General features: G+C 47.1%; 1 protein-coding gene across 1 annotated transcript in view; it reads left to right on the top strand.

Annotated features, from left to right (window-relative positions):
- Positions 1-21,863, top strand: part of col26a1 (collagen, type XXVI, alpha 1) — a 460,733-nt gene that overhangs the window by 394,773 nt on the left and 44,097 nt on the right. Inside the window, exons 9-11 of the mRNA XM_085964148.1 lie at positions 6,292-6,372; positions 15,630-15,664; positions 21,703-21,756. Of these exons, the coding sequence (XP_085820274.1) occupies positions 6,292-6,372; positions 15,630-15,664; positions 21,703-21,756 (170 nt within the window). The remainder of the gene's footprint in view (positions 1-6,291; positions 6,373-15,629; positions 15,665-21,702; positions 21,757-21,863) is intronic.

Genomic DNA, 21,863 nt, shown 5'->3' with positions numbered 1-21,863 from the left:
TCTAACCTTCCGGTTCAACTTCACACTTCTCTCTCTAACTCTACCTTTATCATGACTCTCTTTCTGCCTTGATTGTTTCTCTTCTACAGACTGTGCCAAGTTTGGCTTTAATAAAGAGAACCTGGTTCTTGGTTGTCATTTGAGAAACAACTCTGTGGGTTTTCTACCAGTAGTGGTATGAGGAGTATTCCGATAGGTAATCAGAAAATTTGCCAGTTTGTGGTCCAACGCAACTGACGTTTCTTTGGATTTGGATCCAACATTTGCTTGATGAGGGCACGTTTGACAATTTGTACTGTGCGCTCTGCTGCACCATTTGAAGCAGGGTGGTACGGTGGAACTTTGGTATGTTTCACACCGTTTCTGCTCATGAACTGTGTGAACTCTTCTGAACAAAATTGCGGCCCATTATCAGACACAATTTCTTCTGGGAGGCCGTATGAAGAAAACAATCTTCGCAAATTGTCTAGTGTTTTGCTTGTTGTTATTATCCACATCGGAAACACCTCTACCCACTTCGAGTGACTATCTATCACTATGAACAATTGCTGTCCTTCTAGCTCAGCAAAATTTACATGTAACCTTTGCCACACTCTGGGAGGCCATTTCCATGGCTGTAATAGTACTGATGGTGGTTTCTTGCTCACCAATTGACTTGTTATACACTGACTGACTATGTACTCTATCTCTTTATCTAAACCTGGCCACCATAAGTAACTGCGTGCAAAGCTCTTGGTCAAGCACATTCCCAGGTGCTGGTCATGAAGATCTCCTTACAATTTAGACCTGAACCTATTTGGGATAACCACTCTTGCTCCCCACATGATACAATCTTTATCCACTGACAATTTATTCCTACAAATGAAGTATGGATGGATATCTTCCTCTGATACCTGGTTTGGCCATCCATTTGCTATGTAATCATACACCTTTGACATAATTGGATCACGTTTGGTTGCCCTACCAATCTCTTCAGCTGTGACTGGCAGCTCATCAATGTATGAGAAATAGAACACTTCCTCCTTATTGGGTGTAACTTGTGATGGGGATGGCAACCTGGACATAGCATCAACATTACTGTGATCAGCTGATCATCTGTACTCAATGTCATACGTATCCGCTGACAAAATCAAAGCCCATCTCTGCATTCGGGCTGCAGCTAAGGTTGGAACTGGGGACTTTGGATGGAGGATTGCTGTCAGAGGCTTATGGTCAGTAACTATGGTAAACTTATGACCAAACAAGTATTTGTGAAACTTCTTGACCCCAAAAATCAATGATAAAGCTTCCCTTTCGATCTGCGCATAATTCCGTTCACTGGCACTGAGAGTGCGTGAAGCAAAAACAATTGGTCTCTCCTCCCTACTATCTAGTACATGAGAGACCACTGCCCCAACTCCGTACGGAGAGGCGTCACACGCTAGCTTGATCTCCTTCGATGCATCATAGTGAACTAACATGATACTCTCTACTCACTTCCAGGGTGCCTTGGCGCGTTGGATCCTAAACTGGCTGAGTGGCAGGAGGCAGAGGGTGATGGTCGAAGGTTGCTTTTGTGACTGGAAGCCTGTGTCCAGTGGGGTACCTCAGGGATCGGTGCTGGGTCCCTTGTTGTTTGTGATCTACATAAATGATTTGGATGAGAATGTAAAAGGGATGATCAGTAAGTTTGCAGATGACACGAAAATTGGTGGGGTGGTAAATTGCAAGGAGGAAAGCCTCAGGCTACAGGATGATATAGACGGGTTGGTCAGATGGGCGGAAAAGTGGCAAATGGAATTTAACCCTGAAAAGTGCGAGGTGATGCATTTTGGACGGACAAATAAGGCAAGGGAATACACAATGAGTGGTAGGACCCTAGGAAGTACAGAGGGTCAGAGGGACCTCGGTGTACATGTACATAGATCTCTGAAGGCAGCGGAACAAGTAGATAAGGTGGTTAAAAAGGCATATGGGATACTTGCCTTCATTAGCCGAGGCATAGAATATAAGAGCAGGGAGGTTATGATGGAGCTGTACAAAACGCTGGTGAGGCCACAGCTGGAGTACTGTGTGCAGTTCTGGTCGCCTCACTATAGGAAGGATGTGATTGCTTTGGAGAGGGTACAGAGAAGATTCACCAGGATGTTACCTGGGATGGAGCGCCTCAGCTATGAAGAAAGACTAAACAGGCTGGGGTTGTTTTCCTTGGAGCAAAGAAGGCTGAGGGGGGACCTGATTGAGGTGTACAAAATGATGAGGGGCATAGATAGGGTAGACAAAGAGGAACTTTTCCCCTTAGTAGGGGGGTCAATAACAAGGGGGCATAGATTCAGGGTAAGGGGCAGGAGATTTAGAGGGGATTTGAGGAGGAACTTCTTCACCCAGAGGGTGGTTGGAGTCTGGAACTCACTGCCTGAAAGGGTGGTAGAGGCAGGAACCCTCACAACATTCAAGAAGCATTTGGATGAGCACTTGAAATGCCATTGCATACAAGGCTATGGACCAAATGCTGGAAAATGGGATTAGACTGGACAGGGATGGATGGGCGGCGCAGACACGATGGGCCGAAGGGCCTCTTTCTGTGCTGTAAAACTCTATGACTCTACTCACTGGCTTTTACACTCTGAATGCTGTGTCGCATTCTTTTGACCACTTCCAAGGGAACTGTTTTCTCAACAGCTCATTCAGTGGATGTAACAATGTAGCCAAGTTTGGGAGGAACTCTCCGTAATAATTCAAAAGACCCAAAAATGATCGAAGTTCAGAGACATTCTTGGGAGTGGGTACATTTCTAATTGCATCCAGCTTTCCCTTGGTTGGATGTAAACCATCTTTGTCTACTCTGTGCTCTAAGTACTCCACTGAGTTTTGAAACAACTCACACTTGTGAGCTGTCACTCGTACTCCGTGCTTCTCTAGCCGTTTGAGCACTTCATTCAACACCTCATCATGGATTTGCCTGTTTGGTGCTGAAATCAGTATGCCATCCAAATAACACACTACCCCTTCAATCCCTTGCAAAATTTAGTTCATCACCCCCTGGAATATGTCAGGGACAGAAGACACTCCAAATGGTAGCCTATTGAACTGATATAGGCCTCGGTGAGCATTTATAGTCAAGCATGACTTGGACTCTTCATCTAACTCAAGTTGTAGGTAGGCGTTTGTTAGATCTAACTTTGAAAAGACCTGGCCACCTGTCAGCGTTGTGAACAAATCTTCCACATTTGGCAATGTATTGGGTAGATTACACACTAGAACCTGGTTTACGGTTCCCTTATAATCACCACACAACCTTACCTTACCATCTGACTTAGGTACAACAACAATGGGTGTAGCCCAATTACTCAGATCTACCTTAGAGATAATGTTCTCAGATTCTAATCTTTTGAGTTCTTGCTCAACTTTTTCCTTGAGTGCGTATGGTACGGGACATGGCTTGCAGTAAACTGGTCTTCTGTCCTTCTGCACTCTGACACTCGCCTTGAAGTCTTGGATCGGACTGCCTGTTTTGCTGAACACCTTTGGATACTGCTTGATGACATCATCTTTCGATGCAAATTTCGCTTTCACATGAGAAATCTCACTCCAATCCAGCTTCAGTGATCCCAACCAATTTCTACCTATCAAGGCAGGTTTGTCTCCTGCCACTACTATGAGAGGCAAGCTCTGACATTGATCCTTGCATTTCACTGGTATGGTGACACTTCCTACTACAGGGATTTACTCTCCTGAGTAGCCTCGCAGCTTCGATTTCTCTAGTCGATAATCACGCAACTTGTCGCAATATAGTGATTCCGGTACAACGCTCACCGATGCACCAGTGTCGATTTCCATGGGTATCCTGGTTCCTGCGACATCTACTTGGATGACGTTACCTCGCGAATCGCTGTTAGATACCTTTGTGCTCCTGATGACGTGAATCTCCTGAAACTCCTCGTCCTGCTGCTTCTCTTCAACGGTACGTAGTGTCTGCTGATTCCTTCTTCTAGCATTGCCAGTCGGTTTACTCTTCTGTTGGCACGCCTTCACAAGATGCCCAGTTTTCTTGCTGTAGAAACACTCTGCCTCCACATATGGACAGCTTTGAGCGATGTGTTGTCCCAGGCACCGATAGCACGACTTCAATGCACTGTTACCTTGACCAGTTGCTGAGGCCTTGGGGCCCAGCTGCCTTTTACTTTTAGCCTGCAGCCGATTCACCTCGGTTGTCTGATGACTGGAAATGGCGCGGAACTCTCGGGAGTATCGGTCGGCCATATCCATCGACATAGCTGTCTGATAAGCTAAGTCAAAAGTCAAATTAGGGGTTGTCAACAATTTACTTCTGATACGTTCATTTTTCAACCCAGAAACAAAGCTCGGTCCTGAAAGTTTCCGAAATGACAGTGAATGGATAGCTTTTTAAAGCTACCATGTACTCACTGATCCCCTCGTCATTTAATTGATCACGTGTTCCAAAACGATAACTTTCAGCAGTTTCCAGGGGTTCAGGACTGTAGTGCTGTTCTAACTTGGTTAGGATCTCCTTCAGTGGTGTGTCCTTCAGCTTGGCGGGAACAAGCACATTTTTCAGGGTTTCATCTACCTCGGGGTCTGCTTCAGTCAAAAAAAAGCCCGTTTCATTTCTAAAACCACCCAGTTATGGTTTACATCATCGGGGTCTTCGACAATACTATTCGCAGTGAAAAACATTTCTAGCCGCTCCACATACGCTCCGCAAGTCTCTCAGTCACGATGGAACTCAGCCAAGCGCCCTATTATTCCCATAGGTGCGGCCATCAGGACTCTGACAATGTCGACAGTTCAGGCACGTGTGCTCGAAATTTACCTCGGATTTTTAAGTTTTTCTGCAAAATGAAGAACCTCTAACAATCCCTCCGTTGGTTGGCAGGATTATCCTCCAACAAAAATTGCAGCTAGGGAATCCGCAATCGCATCCTCATTGCTAATTCTGTGATATCTTGAGACACAGCATAGAAACACAAGGCTTCTGGTAAGAACTGTACTGCACATGACTTTATTATTATATACATCAGTAGTCCACCAGGTGGCTCTATTACAAGGGGCCCTGAACCTTCTCAAAAAAGGGCACAAAGCAGTTCTGAGGATTAAGGAGCACCCCTCTATAGTTCGTCTTGTAAGGTAAGAATACATTAGCTGCATCTCTCCTGCTACCTCCACCTACTCCTCCTCAAATGTGCCATGTGACCAGACTGAGTGAATGCCCCCCAAGTTGGATGTAGCTGAGTTGGTGCTTGAGTGGTCAGGAGATGGAGCAGGTTCCTGATGCACTCTGGGTGTTGCCCTAGTGCTTGTATGAAATGGCTGGGCACCGAGTCTCAACGCTAATTCATTGAGTGCCGCACCACAGTTGTGCAGACTTCAGCATGATCCAAATCTCTTCACAGCCAATGAAGTACTTTTGAAGTGTAAACACTGCTGCATTATAGGAAACGTGGCAGCCAATTTGCACACAGCAAGGTCCCACAAACAGCAATGAGATTAATGACCAGTTAATCTGTTTAGTGGTGTTGGTTGATGGATAAGTATTGTCCAGGACACCGGGAGAACTCCCCTGCTCTGCATCTGTACCTGGAGTACTGGGTACAATTCTGGGCACTGGTACGGTCACACCTGGAATACTGGATGGTGAACATGTGGAATAGACCATTCTGCGAGTGTAGGAAAATGTAAGGGAAAATTCGATATATATTTGAGGGAGTGGGTGATTGGGGGAGTCGGGTGATCGAAGGAGTGGGTGATTGAGGGAGTGCGTGATTGGGGGAGTCGGGTGATCGAAGGAGTGGGTGATTGAGGGAGTGGGTGATTGGGGGAGTCGGGTGATCGAAGGAGTGGGTGATTGAGGGAGTGCGTGATTGGGGGAGTCGGGTGATCGAAGGAGTGGGTGATCGAAGGAGTGGGTGATTGAGGGAGTTGGGTGATCGAAGGAGTGGGTGATTGGGGGAGTTGGGTGATCGAAGGAGTGGGTGATTGAGGGAGTGCGTGATTGGGGGAGTTGGGTGATCGAAGGAGTGGGTGATTGAGGGAGTGCGTGATTGGGGGAGATTAGATTTGGAATCAGCCCGATAGACTGTGGGATCTTTTCTGTTCCTGTAATTTTCCTATGGGGATGCCAGCAGAAATCTGGAAGTGTGTTGTGGGACTTCCCTCTGATATGCTGCATGGATAGACTCCAAGGGAAAGAAAGAAGGTAGATGTGAATAAAATAATGTGGTGATAATAATGGACTGTTTGTGAGCTTTCACCCATTTACTCCCACTAATTGATTTTTCTTCCCATGCCCAGCTGAGCAGCCACTGCCTGCCACCAGGACTGATACTGTACTGAGAGGCCTCCTGGGAAAACCAGGCCCACCTGGACCACCAGGTAATGTCGCTGTTACTTCACCTTTACACGTGTCCTGAGGGTGTCCTTTTAATCAGACTGTGATGTAAAGTAATGATCACATGGCAGGAACAGCTGGGTTCTTGATGAATACATTAGACGTACAGCTCAGTTGTAAGGTGATGCGTGCTGCTGGGTTGGTCACACACCTCGGTTCTTTGAAAGCAAGTGACTTTAACGATGTAGTTCTGTGGGGGGCCAATGGAGGAGCAGTTCTGGGCTCATATCCGCACATCTCAAGTGTCCGGTCTCAGCTGTGTCATCGTAGGGAGGGCGTAGCTGAAAGCCAAGGTCATCCTCACAGGACCGAGGCAGATTGGAGGAGAGTTGCCCAAGGGCACCTCAAAGCAGCCAGCTCTGAATGCTTCTGTCGGAGCCGCTGCACCAGGAACTCCACCCACTTTCCCAGCTGGTGGCGACTGTGTGTGGTGATGGGAGATAGTGAGAAAAGAGATGGGAGGAAGTAGAAAACTACTCGAGTGGAATAGAAGAATAACTGGGGGAATAAGTTTGATAACAAATTAGCATTGCAAACTATGAGGAAGAATAAAGGCAGACATAAGAAGAAAGAGCTTGCATTTCTATAGCACCTTTCACATCTTCAGGATGTCTCAAAGTGTTTTACAGCCAATGAAGTACTTTCTGAAGTGGAGTCACTGTTGTAATGTAGGGAACATGGCAGACAATTTGCGCACAGCAAGCTCCCACAAACAGCAATGTGATAATGACCAGATAATCTATTTTGTGGTGTTGGTTGAGGGACAAATATTGACCAGGACACTGGGAGAACTCCCCTGCTCTTCTTTGAATAGTGCCGTGGGATATTTTGCATCCACCTGAGAAAGCAGATGGGGACTCGGTTTAACGTCTCAACCGAAAGACTGCCCTCTGACAGTGCAGCACTCCCTCAGCACTGCACTGGGAGCGTCACCTGTATTATGTACTCGAGTCTCTGCAGTGGGACTTGAACCCACAACCTCTGACTCTACTACTGAGCAGGTCTAGTGCTGAGTGCTCACCATGCCAAAGTGAATAAAAATCGTATTGGTGAACTACTGACGTCATGGGACCTGATTTGCATATTTTACTGAGGTTCCTGCCTATTGCTCCAATCAGAGGGTGTAATGGAGGCTGTAATGCCGAAGGTTGGGAATGCCCCCTCCTGCCTCATTTGTACTGGAATGCTAGTCCTGCACCTACTCCAGGTTCGGGCCTATCTTTTCCCACTCAAGGAAGCCCTAGCAATCTGAGGGCCGTGTAAAGGAACGAGTCCCTGTCTACCTTTTCCTCTCCATAATGTTTGGAAAATGAATTTTCCCCAAGTGTGACCGACAGGAATATTGGAGTCATAGGGCAGGATTTTCATTGGGCCGTGGAGGCGGGATTGGAGGTGTGTGGGGGGTTAAAATCTCAAAATCAGGGGGCACGAACCCATCCCGCCACCATGCCAATTTCAAAGGAGGCGGGTACCCGACCCGCACTGGGACCCGCCTCCCCGAGGCAGGAAGGGGATTAGTGCCAATTAACTGCCTGTTAACAGGTAGTTAACAGGCAGTTTTTAGCCTAATCCCTATTTTCATTGGTGAAGTGTGGGATTCCCAACGGCTCCAAACCACGCCAAGTTAGCGAGGCGGGCCGTCGGGATGAAGGGCTTGGAGGGGTCGAGATGTCCGGTGTTCAGGTGTTGATGGGTGCATGAGTGCAGAGGTAAGTGTGTTTGGTGTGTTTAAAGAAGTTTTACTTACCTTTACTTACCTTTACAGCCTTCCTTCCTTCAGGTCTCGGGAGTCCCTCATCTCACCGGCACAGGAAGCAGAATGGCCGCAATCTGTCAAAAATTGCAGCATTCAGCTTTCTGTTCCGGGGAGATCTCTAAATCATCCTGAGAAGAAGGAATTAACTTAGAGTACAGATTGTCAGTGTTTGACAGCTTCAAACAGCTGTGAAACGCTGATATTTCACCTGTCAAAAGGTCTTGACAGATGAAATGTCAATCTGTGACGTCACCTGTTGCCGGGTGGCCCTTAATTGGCCTGCTGAGCCCACCAGGCGGGCTCAACAAGGTCAATCAAGTTAAAATCGCGTGGGTTGGCTACAACTCGATGGAGGCGGGACTACAACCCCGAAAGTTGTATTCCCGCCTCCTACCCGCCTCCTCAATGAAAATCCAGCCCATAAAGTTTCTGTTGAATAGATATACAAGACACAATGGTGTAATGTATGTACCTTTAAGGGAGAGAACTACTTTTTACAGCTCCTGTATACTGTAGTACCGGCAGTGACCACACCTGTATATAAACCCTGAGTAGTGATCTGTACAGTTAGTTCTAGAGTAACCCTCATTCAGTAAACACCTGTTGAATCGTTCCCTGCAGTCTGTTGTCTGATTATTGAAGGACACAACATTAAGATACACGGATCTAACATTGGCGACGTGGCAGATTCGAACCTACCTGCAACTCTGCAGATTCGCTCCTGGAGAACAGTGGAAGAAGGTCGAGTCCAGAAGCACGGGCGTCGACCACAGGCAACCGCCCAGTCATCCAGCGGAGATTTGAGCATCGCAGGGGAGGCTGTTGAGAGCCAGGCTTGGCTTTCCAGGCATGGTGGTCCAGCGAAATGGGCTGGCAACAGGTACTGCGCAGACCGATCGGCACAGAAAATGGCCGAGCAGCGTCGACGGGGGAGAGAGAGAGGGCAGAGTGTACAGGGCGCAGCCGGTGTTCAGGACCGAGCGGCGTCAACGGGGGAGAGAGACGAGAGAGAGCAGAGCGCAGCTGGTGTTCAAGGGCCGAGCGGCGTCAACGGGGGAGAGAGGCGCGCAGGAAAATGCGAGGCGCTTCCATTGCCATGAGGACCGCAGAGAGCGGCGTTGGCAGCAGCGCAGGAGCAGCGCACGAAACTCACAGGGCATCGCCATTTGCCACGAGGACCGCCGAGAGCGGCATTGGCAGCAGCGCAGGAGACGCCATTTTAAGCCGCAGCGGGGAAGAAAGGAAAGCGCGGGAGATGCCATTTTAAGCCAGTCTAACCACACCCAAAAATGCCGAAGAGTGGCAGTATCACAGCGTTCGACAATGAAGTCGAAGATTGGACGACATATGTCGAACGCATAGAAGTATACTGCATGGCGAATGAAGTGCCAGATGACAAGAAAGCACTGGTATTGTTGAATTCAATGGGTGCAAAAACGTATGGCTTATTACGAAACCTAGTAACCCCAGAGAAGCCAGTAGAAAAGGATTTTGAAAACATAGTGTCAATCCTACAGGACCACTTAAACCCCACACCGCTGCTGATAGCAGAAAGATTTAAGTTTCACAAAAGGAACCAGCATAAAGATTAAAGTAATGCTGAGTATTTAACGGAACTGCGCAAGCTATCAAAACACTGCCAGTTTGGAACGGGACTAGCAGATACTTTAAGGGACAAGTTTGTGTGTGGGCTTCAAAGTGAAGGAACCCAGAAACGGCTTCTATCAGAAAAGGATCTTACGCTGGACAAGGCTTTCAGCATTGCAGTATCACATGAAGCAGCAGCATGGGGCGCTGCAGAGATACAATGGAGATCGCAAGAATATGGCACAAATTAAATGTCATACGGAACAGTGAAGTGCTATCGCTGCGGCAGAACAACACACGACCATAATGATTGCTGGTTCAAGGACAAAGTGTGCAGACAGTGTGGAAAAGTAGGACACATAGCAAGAGTCTGCAGGTCGGGAAAGAAAACCAGCAGCAAGAAATCTCCACAGGAGAAGTACAAGAAGGTACATAAGGTGACGGAGAGTAGTTCAGACGAACAGAAGAGTGATACAGACTCCGGAAGCAAGGAGCTGGGTTGTCTGAAACTACATAATGTGATCAAAACGGAGGATCACCAAACTATCTGGGTCACGCTCAAGATTGCAGGAGTCCAAGTGAAAATGGAATTGGACACAGGATCAGCCCTAACAGTCATAAACCGAAGGGACTACAAGCAGCTATTCTCACATATACCCTTGAGAGATACAAAGATTGTCTTGAAGACGTACACGGGGCAAAAAGTCTACCCCAAAGGAAAAATAATGGTGAACATTATATATAACGGCAAGGAAACACCAAAAATGGACCTATATGTATTGCCAGATGGAAGACCACCACTACTAGGACGTGAATGGATCCGGAAGATACAGCTAGATTGGCATTCCATACAGGCACTGACTGTGGCTGACAAAAAGGATGACGACATCACACCTGGGCGCTGTCAAAGATCCTAACTGATGCGAAAGAAGTGTTCCAGCAAGGACTTGGAACACTAAAATGCATGACAGCAATGATTAAAATTGAAGAAAACGCAAGCCCAGAATTTTTTAAGGCCAGACCGGTACCTTATGCGATCCTCCCAGCCATCGAAGCAGAGCTGGAGAGTCTGGAACGTTCAGGTGTACTGTCCAAGGTAGACTGGAGCGAGTGGGCTACACCCATCGTCCCTGTGATGAAAAAGTCGTTGAGCAGCATGCCTGGGGAACCAAGGAAGGTTCGCATCTGTGGGGACTTTAAGGTAACAGTGAACCCGGTCCTTCACACCGTACAAGAAGCCTCGAAACAGTACCTCACGATCAACACTCATAAAGGTCTCTACCAATACAACCGGCTGGTATTCGGGGTAGCATCAGCTCCGGCTATTTGGCAGAGGGCAATGGAACAAGTCCTGCAAGGGATCCCAGGGACCCAGTGTTATTTGGACGACATCCTGGTCACGGGCGAAAATGACAGTGATCACCTTGCCAACCTGGAGCAGGTGCTCACTAGATTGCAGGAATATGGGCTCCAAGCTAACCGCCCCAAATGCGAGTTTTTTAGAAAACAGATCTCGTATTGTGGCCACGTTATTGATAAAGAGGGGTTACATAAGTCCCCAGAGAAGATTGAGGCAGTAGTCAAGGCTCCAGCACCGGAAAATGTGTCACAACTGAGGTCGTTCCTCGGGCTGGTAAACTACTACCATAAGTTCTTGCCAAATTTGTCTACAATACTACACCCACTGAACACCCAACTGCAAACTGGGGTGCCATGGAAGTGGAATGACGAATGTAGACGAGCTTTCCAGAAGAGCAAAACACTAATCACATCGAAAGAGGTATTGGCCCATTACAACCAACCCGGCATTACCAATTCGGTTGGCATGTGATGCGTCACCCTACGGCATTGGAGCGGTGCTGTCGCACAAATTCTCGGACGGCTCAGAGAGGCCAATAGCCTTTGCGTCATGATCACTAACCTCAGCCGAGCGTAACTACGCCCAGATTGACAGGGAGGCATTTGGATGAGCACTTGAAATGCCATTGCATACAAGGCTATGGACCAAATGCTGGAAAATGGGATTAGACTGGACAGGGATGGATGGGCGGTGCAGACACGATGGGCCGAAGGGCCTCTTTCTGTGCTGTAAAACTCTATGACTCTATGACTATCTGCACGGGCAGAAGTTCACCTTGCTGACTGACTACCAACCACTTGTCTCCATCTTTAATCCAAAGAAGGGTGTTCCGGTGATGACTGCGCAACGGCTACAAAGATGGTCCCTTTTTCTAGGGGCACACCAATATGAAATCGAGTATAAGGGCACGAAACAGCATGGAAACGCTGATGGGCTATCACGCCTGCCACTGCCTACTGCGGAGGAAGCACCAGCAGTGGATCCTATCGAAATATTTCATTCGACTATAATTGAATGCTTGCCAGTAACTAACACTGGTATAGAGAAGGAGACCCGAAATGACCCGACACTGTCTCGGGTATATGATTTGACGGTGAAGGGATGGCCAGCACATGGCGACTCACTGTTGCCAGCATTCTCATCCAGAAGAGAACAGCTGTCAGTATGCCAGGGGACCTTGATGTGTGGATCCCAAGTGGTAATTCCACCCAAGTTAAGGGAGAGAGTGCTCAATGAGCTTCACGAAGGCCATTTGGGAGGGGTGAAAATGAAAAGCCTTGCTAGGGCTTATGTGTGGTGGCCGGGGATCGATCAGCAAATCGAGGACCTGACAAAGAGCTGCTCAGGATGCCAGAAGGTCCAAAATGCACCACCACATGCCCCTCTACACCCATGGGAGTGGCCCTCATCTCCATGGCAATGGGTGCATATTGATTTTGCTGGTCCATTCATGGACTCAATGTTTTTAATAGCCGTGGATGCGCACTCGAAATGGCCTGAGGTCATCAAAATGTCCTCCACCACCACGGAGAAAACTATTGCAGTCCTACGGACCATTTTTGCCAGGAATGGCTTGCCAGAACAGATTTGCTCTGACAACGGACCACAGTTTGTGTCTGAAGAGTTCCGGAGGTTCTTGAAAAAGAATGGGGTAAGGCATTACACATCCGCCCCGTATCATCCAGCCACAAATGGATTGGCTGAGAGGTTCGTACAAACTTTTAAGAAGGCAATAAAGGCTATGTACAATGACAACATTCCGCTGCAGCACAAGGTGGACAATTTCCTGTTCGACACATGCAGTCATCAACCAGATTTTGAGAGTAAGCAATTCCAGCACATCCATGAGAAGCCAACAAGGAGCTTCAATGTAGGGCAACCAGTCTTGGCCCGCGACTACCGAACAGAAAAATGGCAGCCAGGAACGATATGCACACGGCAGGGCCCACTAATGTACACAGTGGACGTTGGGGAGAGCATCGTGAGACGCCAGGCTGACCAGATCCTAGAGTCACAGGAACAAGTCAACCCCATGCCTCGCCCATACGTACCTGGTGATGAACCCGACGTACAGGTCGCATCTACCCCAGAAACAGTAGCATCGGAAGCTGATGAACCAACCGACGACAGGGGGCCAGAATCGCCTCCGCACCAAGAGCAAGGCACTCGGGAAAGGCGCTATCCAGAAAGGATCAGGAAGCCTCCCCAAAGACTGAATTTATAAATAGACTATTTTCAGCTAATGTTGCATGTTAAAAGTGTTAATTGTAATTAGTTTGATATTTAATTGTTAAATGAGTGTTATGGTACTGTTAATCTAAAAGGGGAGGAATTGTAATGTATGTACCTTTAAGGGAGAGAGCTACTTTTTACAGCTCCTGTATACTGTAGTACCGGCAGTGACCACACCTGTATATAAACCCTGAGTAGTGAGCTGTACAGTTAGTTCTAGAGTAACCCTCATTCAGTAAACACATGTTGAATCATTCCCTGCAGTCTGTTGTCTGATTATTGAAGGACACAACATTAAGATACACGGATCTAACAAATGGAAGATAGGGTATAAGGTGGTACTTGAATGGAGGGATTGAGGGTAGTTTTTTTGAGGAAGGGGTTTACAATGGTAGTTTTGAAGTTTCCAGAATGATACCGGGGCTAAAAGGGTTAAATTATGAGGACAGCTTGCAAAGACTAGGCTTGTATTCCCTCGAGTATAGAATTTAAGGAGTGATCTAATCAAGGTGTTTAAGTTGATTAAAGTATTTGATAGGTTAGAGAGAGAGAAACTATTTGCTCTAGTGGGGGGAGTCCAGAACAAGGGGGCAGAACCTTAAAATTAGAGCCAGGCTGTTCAGGGGTGATGTCAGGAAGCACTTCTTCACACAACGGGTAGTGGAAATCTGGAACTCGCCCCCCTAAAAAGCTATTGAGGCTGGAGGTCAATTGAAAATTTCAAAACTGAGATGATAGATTTTTCTATCAGTGGGTAACTGGAGTTGAGGGACAGATCAGCCATGATCTAATTGAATGGTGGAACAGGCTCGAGGGCCTGAATGGTCTATTCCTGTTCCTATGTTCCTGGGAGGGACAGTGCTGGTAATTAGAGATGAGGTGATGATATTGATGGGCAGGGGCGAAGGAGGTGAAGTTGAGTGGTCTAGGATGAGAGCTGTGTCCTACATAACAACAGTGACAACACTTCAAAAGTGCTTAGTTGGCTGTGAAGCACCTTGGGACGTCCTGAGGTTGTGAAAGCTGTTACATAAATGCAAGTCTGTCTTCCTTTCACTCTTTCTTTCTCTCTCTCTTTTTTCTTTCTCTTTCTTTTTTTCTCTTTTTCTTTCTCACTCTTTCTCTTTCTCTTTCTCTCTCTCTCTCTCCAAACAGTCGGTGTGAGGACTGCACGACTCCCTCACTGGGCACAGCCTCTGTTTCCTGCCCCTACACTTACTCTGCCAGTTACTGGGTTCTGAAAGCCTCTTCTGATGCCCTGATTACCCTTAGGAAAGGCTGAAATATCCAGTTCAAATATTTGCTGTTTTTTAATGCGGAATAGAATTTTTGCCTGTGTTGGCTTACTTTAAAGCTGCCACATCCCCGTAAATTTTCCCAGCAACCCTTTAAGAGCTGTTGGCGAGCAGCGTTCTGTCCCGGTGCCTCCCAGAGGGCGAAGAGCAATCGGTCCAACAGAGGTGGAGCTAATTGACTGACCCTGTATATCCCAGCCTGCCTTCCCTCACCCAGCACATGTTAACCTCGCTGCTCCCGATGCCCACCTGGTCCACAGACCACACGACCTGTGCCACAATCATTCTGTAAGTTACCCCAGTGACTATCCTGGCCTCAGTCAGCAGGGAAGTATAAAATAACAACAGAAAGTGCTGGAAACACTCAGCCGGTCAGGCAGCATCTGTGGCGAGAGAAACAGAGTTAACGTTTCAGGCCTTCGTCAGAACTGGAGACAAACAGAAATCCCGTCAGAGAGAAGAGCAGAACTTCTTCAAGGTGGACATTCCTAGGAGAGAAGTGGCAGTGAACCAAACACTACAAAATACTGCGGATGCTGGGACTCCATAAGCAGGAAAGCATGTTGTATTTGACCAGTAGCAAGACCTTGATTGCTGGGGTGAGTTTCAGTACCTGATTTAGTGAAACTCTCCTCTTATAAGGATTGTAAGCAGAAGGACTCTTTCCTGGTCTGGCACTGAGCAGGCACAGACTGCAATTCCTGAAATTGGTGCAGTTACATTCGAGGCTGTCCATCGCGGAATCGTCACTTAATGCAAGCTTTTGTCTGTTTGATGCAGAATGTGCTGGGATAAAGCAGCAAACTGAGGTACAAAGCTAAATGTAAATGTAAAAGCTGATGAACCAAAATTACAAGAGAATTAACAGCAATTCAAAAAAATCAATTCAATCCTTATAGAGTAAACTAATTTTTGAATGAGGAAATGCACATGTTGAGAGCCTGTTGCTGACTTGCCGTATCTGGCTCAGATGAGAAGAATGAAATGTTTTGTTGTTGTTTATGTTTCTAGGGCCTCCTGGAGCTGCTGGATCTGCTGGGCCAAAAGTGAGTCATTTCATGATTAGTTGCTCACTTCACGTTCAATAGCCGTCACAGCAATATGTAAAAAAACCTGCGTCTGGGCAGCTATTTTGTTCGAAGGTATTTGCAACTGTATCTGACATATTGCAGAGTCTGGTCCCCTCTACACAAGGCTTCAGGCCCACCCACAGATGGTTCACTAAAAATTGTCCCTTCAATTGACAGTTGTGAACAGTTGCTCCAACTGCTCCTTCATCCATCTGCTTAGACATAAGAAATAGGAGCAGGAGTCGGCCAATCGGCCCCTCGAGCCTGCTCCGCCATTCAATAAGATCATGGCTGATCTGATCCTAACCTCAAATCTACTATCATTCTACATCCCTCCTGAACCCATGTAATCTCCTAGGAGAGGCGAAAAACCAGATAAAAAACCCAATGGCCAATTTGGGAGAAAAGAAAATCTGGGAAATTCCTCTCTGACCCATCTAGGCGATCGAAACTCGTCCAGGAGATCACTCTGTCCCTATATTTTCTACAGTACTTACCTTCTGTAAAAGGTGATCTCCACCCCAGCCAGGAACAGGAATAGAACCATCTCCTGAAATCTAACACATAATTAGAACACAAGAAGTAGGAGCAGAACCAGGATACACGGCCCCTGGGCTCGCTCCGTTACCCACATCCCCCCCCACCGGGAACAGGACACTCCCCTCCCACCAGAAATATGGCACTCCTCTCCCACCGGGAACAGGACACTCCCCTCCCACCGGGAACATGGCACTCCTCTCCCACCGGGAACAGGACACTCCCCTCCCACCAGGAACAGGACACTCCCCTCCCACCGGGAACAGGACACTCCCCTCCCACCGGGAACAGGGCACTCCCCTCCCACCGGGAACATGGCACTCCCCTCCCACCGGGAACAGGACACTCCCCTCCCACCGGGAACAGGACACTCCCCTCCCACCGGGAACAGGGCACACCCCTCCCACCGGGAACATGGCACTCCCCTCCCACTGGGAACAGGACACTCCCCTCCCACCGGGAACATGGCACTCCCCTCCCACCGGGAACAGGACACGCCCCTCCCACCGGGAACATGGCACTCCCCTCCCACCGGGAACAGGACACTCCCCTCCCACCAGGAACATGGCACTCCCCTCCCACCGGGAACAGGACACTCCCCTCCCACCGGGAACATGGCACTCCCCTCCCACCGGGAACAGGATACTCCCCTCCCACCGGGAACATGGCACTCCCCTCCCACCGGGAACAAGACACTCCCCTCCCACCGGGAACAGGACACTCCCCTCCCACCGGGAACAGGACACTCCTCTCCCACCGGGAACAGGACACTCCTCTCCCACCGGTAACATGGCACTCCCCTCCCACCGGGAACAGGGCACTCCCCTCCCACCGGGAACAGGACACCTCTCCCACCGGGAGCAGGACACTCCTCTCCCACCGGGAACAGGACACTCATCTCCCACCGGGAACAGGACACTCCCCTCCCACCGGGAACAGGACACTCCCCTCCCACCGGGAACAGGACACTCCCCTCCCACCGGGAACAGGACACTCCCCTCCCACCGGGAACAGGACACTCCCCTCCCACCGGGAACATGGCACTCCCCTCCCACCGGGAACAGGACACTCCCCTCCCACCGGGAACAGGACACTCCCCTCCCACCGGGAACAGGGTGGGTTCAGGTCAGACTCTCAGTGTACACCCCGTCTGATTATCGGAGCTAATTTGTTTGTATTGGTGTAGCGAATAGCCAACACGGACACAATGAGCCGAAGGGACTCCTCCTATGCTGTAAACGTCTATGGCTCTACACCCTTGGTGCAATCCCTACTGCCAGGTTTCTTCACATGCCCTTCCGCAGGGGTGCCCAACATTCGGCCTAGGAGGGATGTGATGTGGGGGGCCGGGGGGATGATCACTCCCATCTCATCACATTGCAACACTGAGCTTGCACCTATCCAGAAGCAGGCTCAATTACATAACTGTGGGAATCTTCAAGAAATCCTGGAGCAGTGCATTGGATGGAGATCTGACATATTGGGTCTATAAGAACATAAGAAATAGGAGCAGGAGTAGGCCATTCGGCCCTTTGAGCCTGCGCTGCCATTCAGTAAGATCATGGCTGATCTTCTACCTCGTCTCCACTTTCCTGCACTATCCCCACATTCCTTGATTCCCTTAATATTCAAAAATCTATCGATCTCTGTCTTGAATATACTCAACGACTGAGCCTCCACAGCCCTCTGGGGTAGAGAATTCCAAAGACTCACCACCCTCTGAGTGAAGAAATTTCTCCTCATCTCAGTCCTAAATGGCCGGCCCCTTATTCTGAGACTGTGACCCCTGGTTCTAGACTCCCCAGTCAGGGGAAACATCCTCCCTGCATCTACCCTGTCAATCCCTGTAAGAATTTTGTATGTTTCAATGAGATCACCTCTCATTCTTCTAAACTCTAGAGAATATAGGCCCAGTCTACTCAATCTGTCCTCGTAGGACAATCCCCCCGTCCCAGGAACCAGTCTGGTGAACCTTCGTTGCGCTCCCTCTATGGCAAGTATATCCTTCCTTACATAAGGAGATCAAAACTGTACTCTCAACAGGGCTCTAAATAATTGCAGTAAGACATCTTTACTCTTATACTCAAATGTAGGCAACATACCATTTGCTTTCTTAATTGCTTGCTGTACCTGCATGTTAACTTTCAGTGATTCGTGTACAAGGACATCCAGGCCCCTCTGAACACCAACATTTCCCAATCTCTCGCCATTTAAAATATACTCTGCTTTTCTATTTTTCCTACCAAAGTGGATAATTTCACATTTACCCACATTATAGCTTGCCTATATCCCCTTGAAGCCTCCTTGCATCCTCTTCACAACTTACATTCCTACCTAGCTTTGTATCATCAGGAAACTTGGATATATTACATTTGGTCCCCTCATCCAGATCATTGAAATAGATTGTGAATAGCCAAGGCCCAAGCACTGATCCTTGCGGTACCCCACTAGTTACAGCCTGCCAACCCAAAAATGACCCGTTTATTCCTACTCTCTGTTTTCTGTCCGTTAACCAATCCTCAATCTATGCCAGTATATTACCCCCATCCCATGAGGTCTAATTTTGTTTAATAATCTCTTGTGTGGCACCTTATCGAATGCCTTCTGAAAATGCAAATAAACCACATCCACTGGTTCCCCTTGTCTATTCTGTTAGTTACAACCTCAAAAAACTAACAGATTCGTCAAACACGATTTCCCTTTCATAAATCCGTGTTGACTCTGCCCAATCCTATTGTTATTTTCTAAGTGCCCTTTTACCACATCCTTAATAATTGATTCCAGCATTTTCCTTACTACTGATGTCAGGATAACTGGTCTGTAGTTCCTTGTTGTCTCTCTCCCTCCTTTTTAAATAGTGGCCATGGTGTGGAGATGCCGGTGTTGGACTGGGGTGGACAAATGTAAGAAGTCACACAACACCAGGTTATAGTCCAACAGTTGTATTTGAAATCACAAGCTTTCGGAGCGCTGCTCCTTCATCAGGTGAAGTTGGGAGATGCATAAAGACACAGCTTATATAGCCAGAGAATAATGCCAGATGTTTTTTGTTTTTCATACAGACCCCAGCATCTGCAACATTTGACCCCTTGTGACCCCACCTCATTGTTCTTTGATGTAATGTTTTCCTGACTAACCTGTTTGGACACCATTCACACCTTTGATTGCTGTGATTATCTCTCTGCCGAGGTGTGATAAATGGCAGTTAGAAAGATTACCTGTAATCATCTGGCATTATTCTCTGACTATATAAGCTGTGTCTTTATGCATCTCTCCACTTCACCTGATGAAGGAGCAGCGCTCCGAAAGCTTGTGATTTCAAATAAAACTGTTGGACTATAACCTGGTGTTGTGACTTCTTACATTTAAATAGTGGGGTTACATTTGCTACCTTCCAATCTGCAGGAACCGTTCTAGAATCTATGGAATTTTGGAAGATGACAACCAATGCATCCACTATCTCTATAGCCAGCTCTTTCAAATGTCATGGTGATTTATCAGCTTTCGGCCCCATTAATTTCTCCAGTACTATTTTTTTTTACTAATACTAACTTCTTTCAGTTCCTCATTCCCTTGGTTCTCCAGTATTTCCGGGAGGTTTTTTGCATCTTCTTCCATGAAGACAGACACACTGTATTTGTTTAATTTCTCAGCCATTTCCTTATTCCCCATTATATTTCTCCTGTCTCAGCCTGTAAGGGATCCACATTTACTTTCACTAATCTTTTCCTTTTTACATACCTAGAGAAGCTTTTACAGTCTGTTTTTATGTTTCTCGCTAGTTTACTCTCATATTCTATTTTAGAGTCATAGAGTCATAGAGTTTTACAGCACAGAAAGAGGCCCTTCGGCCCATCGTGTCCGCGCCGCCCATCCACCCCTGTCCTGTCTAATCCCATTTTCCAGCATTTGGTCCATAGCCTTGTATGCAATGGCATTTCAAGTGCTCATCCAAATGCTTCTTGAATGTTGTGAGGGTTCCTGCCTCTACCACCCTTTCAGGCAGTGAGTTCCAGATTCCAACCACCCTCTGGGTGAAAAAGTTCCTCCTCAAATCCCCTCTAAATCTCCTGCCCCTTACCCTGAATCTATGCCCCCTTGTTATTGACCCCCCTACTAAGGGGAAAAGTTCCTCTTTATCTACCCTATCTATGTCCCTCATCATTTTGTACACCTCAATCAGGTCCCCCCTCAGCCTTCTTTGCTCCAAGGAAAACAACCCCAGCCTGTTTAGTCTTTCTTCATAGCTGAGGCGCTCCATCCCAGGTAACATCCTGGTGAATCTTCTCTGCACCCTCTCCAAAGCAATCACATCCTTCCTATAGTGAGGCGACCAGAACTGCACACAATACTCCAGCTGTGGCCTCACCAGCGTTTTGTACAGCTCCATCATAACCTCCCTGCTCTTATATTCTATGCCTCGGCTAATGAAGGCAAGTATCCCATATGCCTTTTTAACCACCTTATCTACCTGTCTATCTCTTACTTTATCAATTTCTTGGTCCTCCTTTGCTGAATTCTAAAATCCTCCCAATCCTCAGGCTTACTATTTTTGGCAACATTATAAGCCTCTTCCTTTGATCTAATACTATCTTTAACTTCTCTTGTTAGCTACGGTTGGATCACTTTTCCTGTGGGGTTTTTGTGCCTTAAAGGAATGTATATTTGTTGTAAATTATGTATTAATTCTTTAAATGCTAGCCATTGCTTGTCTACCATCATACCGTTTAATGTCGTTTCCCAATCTACCTTGGCCAACTCGCCCCTCATACCTATGTAGTTTGCTTTGTTTAGATTTAAGACTCTAGTTTCGGATTTTACTAAATCACTTTCAAACTTAATATAAAATTCGATCATATTATGGTCACTCTTCCTAAGGGACCTTTAATACAAGGTTATTAATTAACCCTTTTTCATTGCACAATACTACATCTAAAATAGCCTGTTCCCTAGTTGGTTCCTCAACATACTGATCTAGAAAACTACCTTGTATACATTCCATGAATTTGTCCTCCACACTGTTACTGCAAATTTGGTTTACCCAGTCTATATGTAAATTAAAGTCCCCCATGATTACTGTATTACCCTTGCTATTGGCTCAGAGCTAGAGTGCTACCAACTGAGACAACCTGACACTTACTAGATTAAAGCTAACGTGACAAATGTTCCTTATTTACTGCCACAACAGAACATGGAAGCACGCAGTTAATGTGTATCATTACTATCATCGGACGACCAAGAACATGAATTAACTCCAACACTGGCACCCTAGTGAGAGAACTGCTGTCTGACTATTATAGACCAGCTTGGTTTCATTTTTTAGGAGATGTTTGATTACTAACACCTTTTAAAATACGGTAGCAGGTTTGATGAGGCTATTATCACAGAGAAATTGCATTATTAAATGTACTTGATGACATTCAATGTAAAGGATCAGATTTATAAGAATCTATATGAAATTCTTTTTTAAATTCCAGGGCAGCCCAGGGAGCTCCGGACTGCCAGGTCTGAAAGGGGATCCAGGTGACAGAGTAAGTGCAGTCTTCTAATTACCCGCTTGTTGGTTCCGTTACAGTAAAACCAAAGGTATTCTTTTGGAAAGGGGAGAATTCACTTTCTGTATCCCCCAGCAAATGAT

Source organism: Somniosus microcephalus, chromosome 22 (assembly GCF_052327205.1).
Source record: "Somniosus microcephalus isolate GS21.2 chromosome 22, FLI_Smic_1.0, whole genome shotgun sequence".
NCBI lineage: Eukaryota > Metazoa > Chordata > Chondrichthyes > Squaliformes > Somniosidae > Somniosus > Somniosus microcephalus.
Note: the sequence above shows the minus strand (reverse complement) of the source record. Positions and strands in the feature narration are given on the sequence as shown.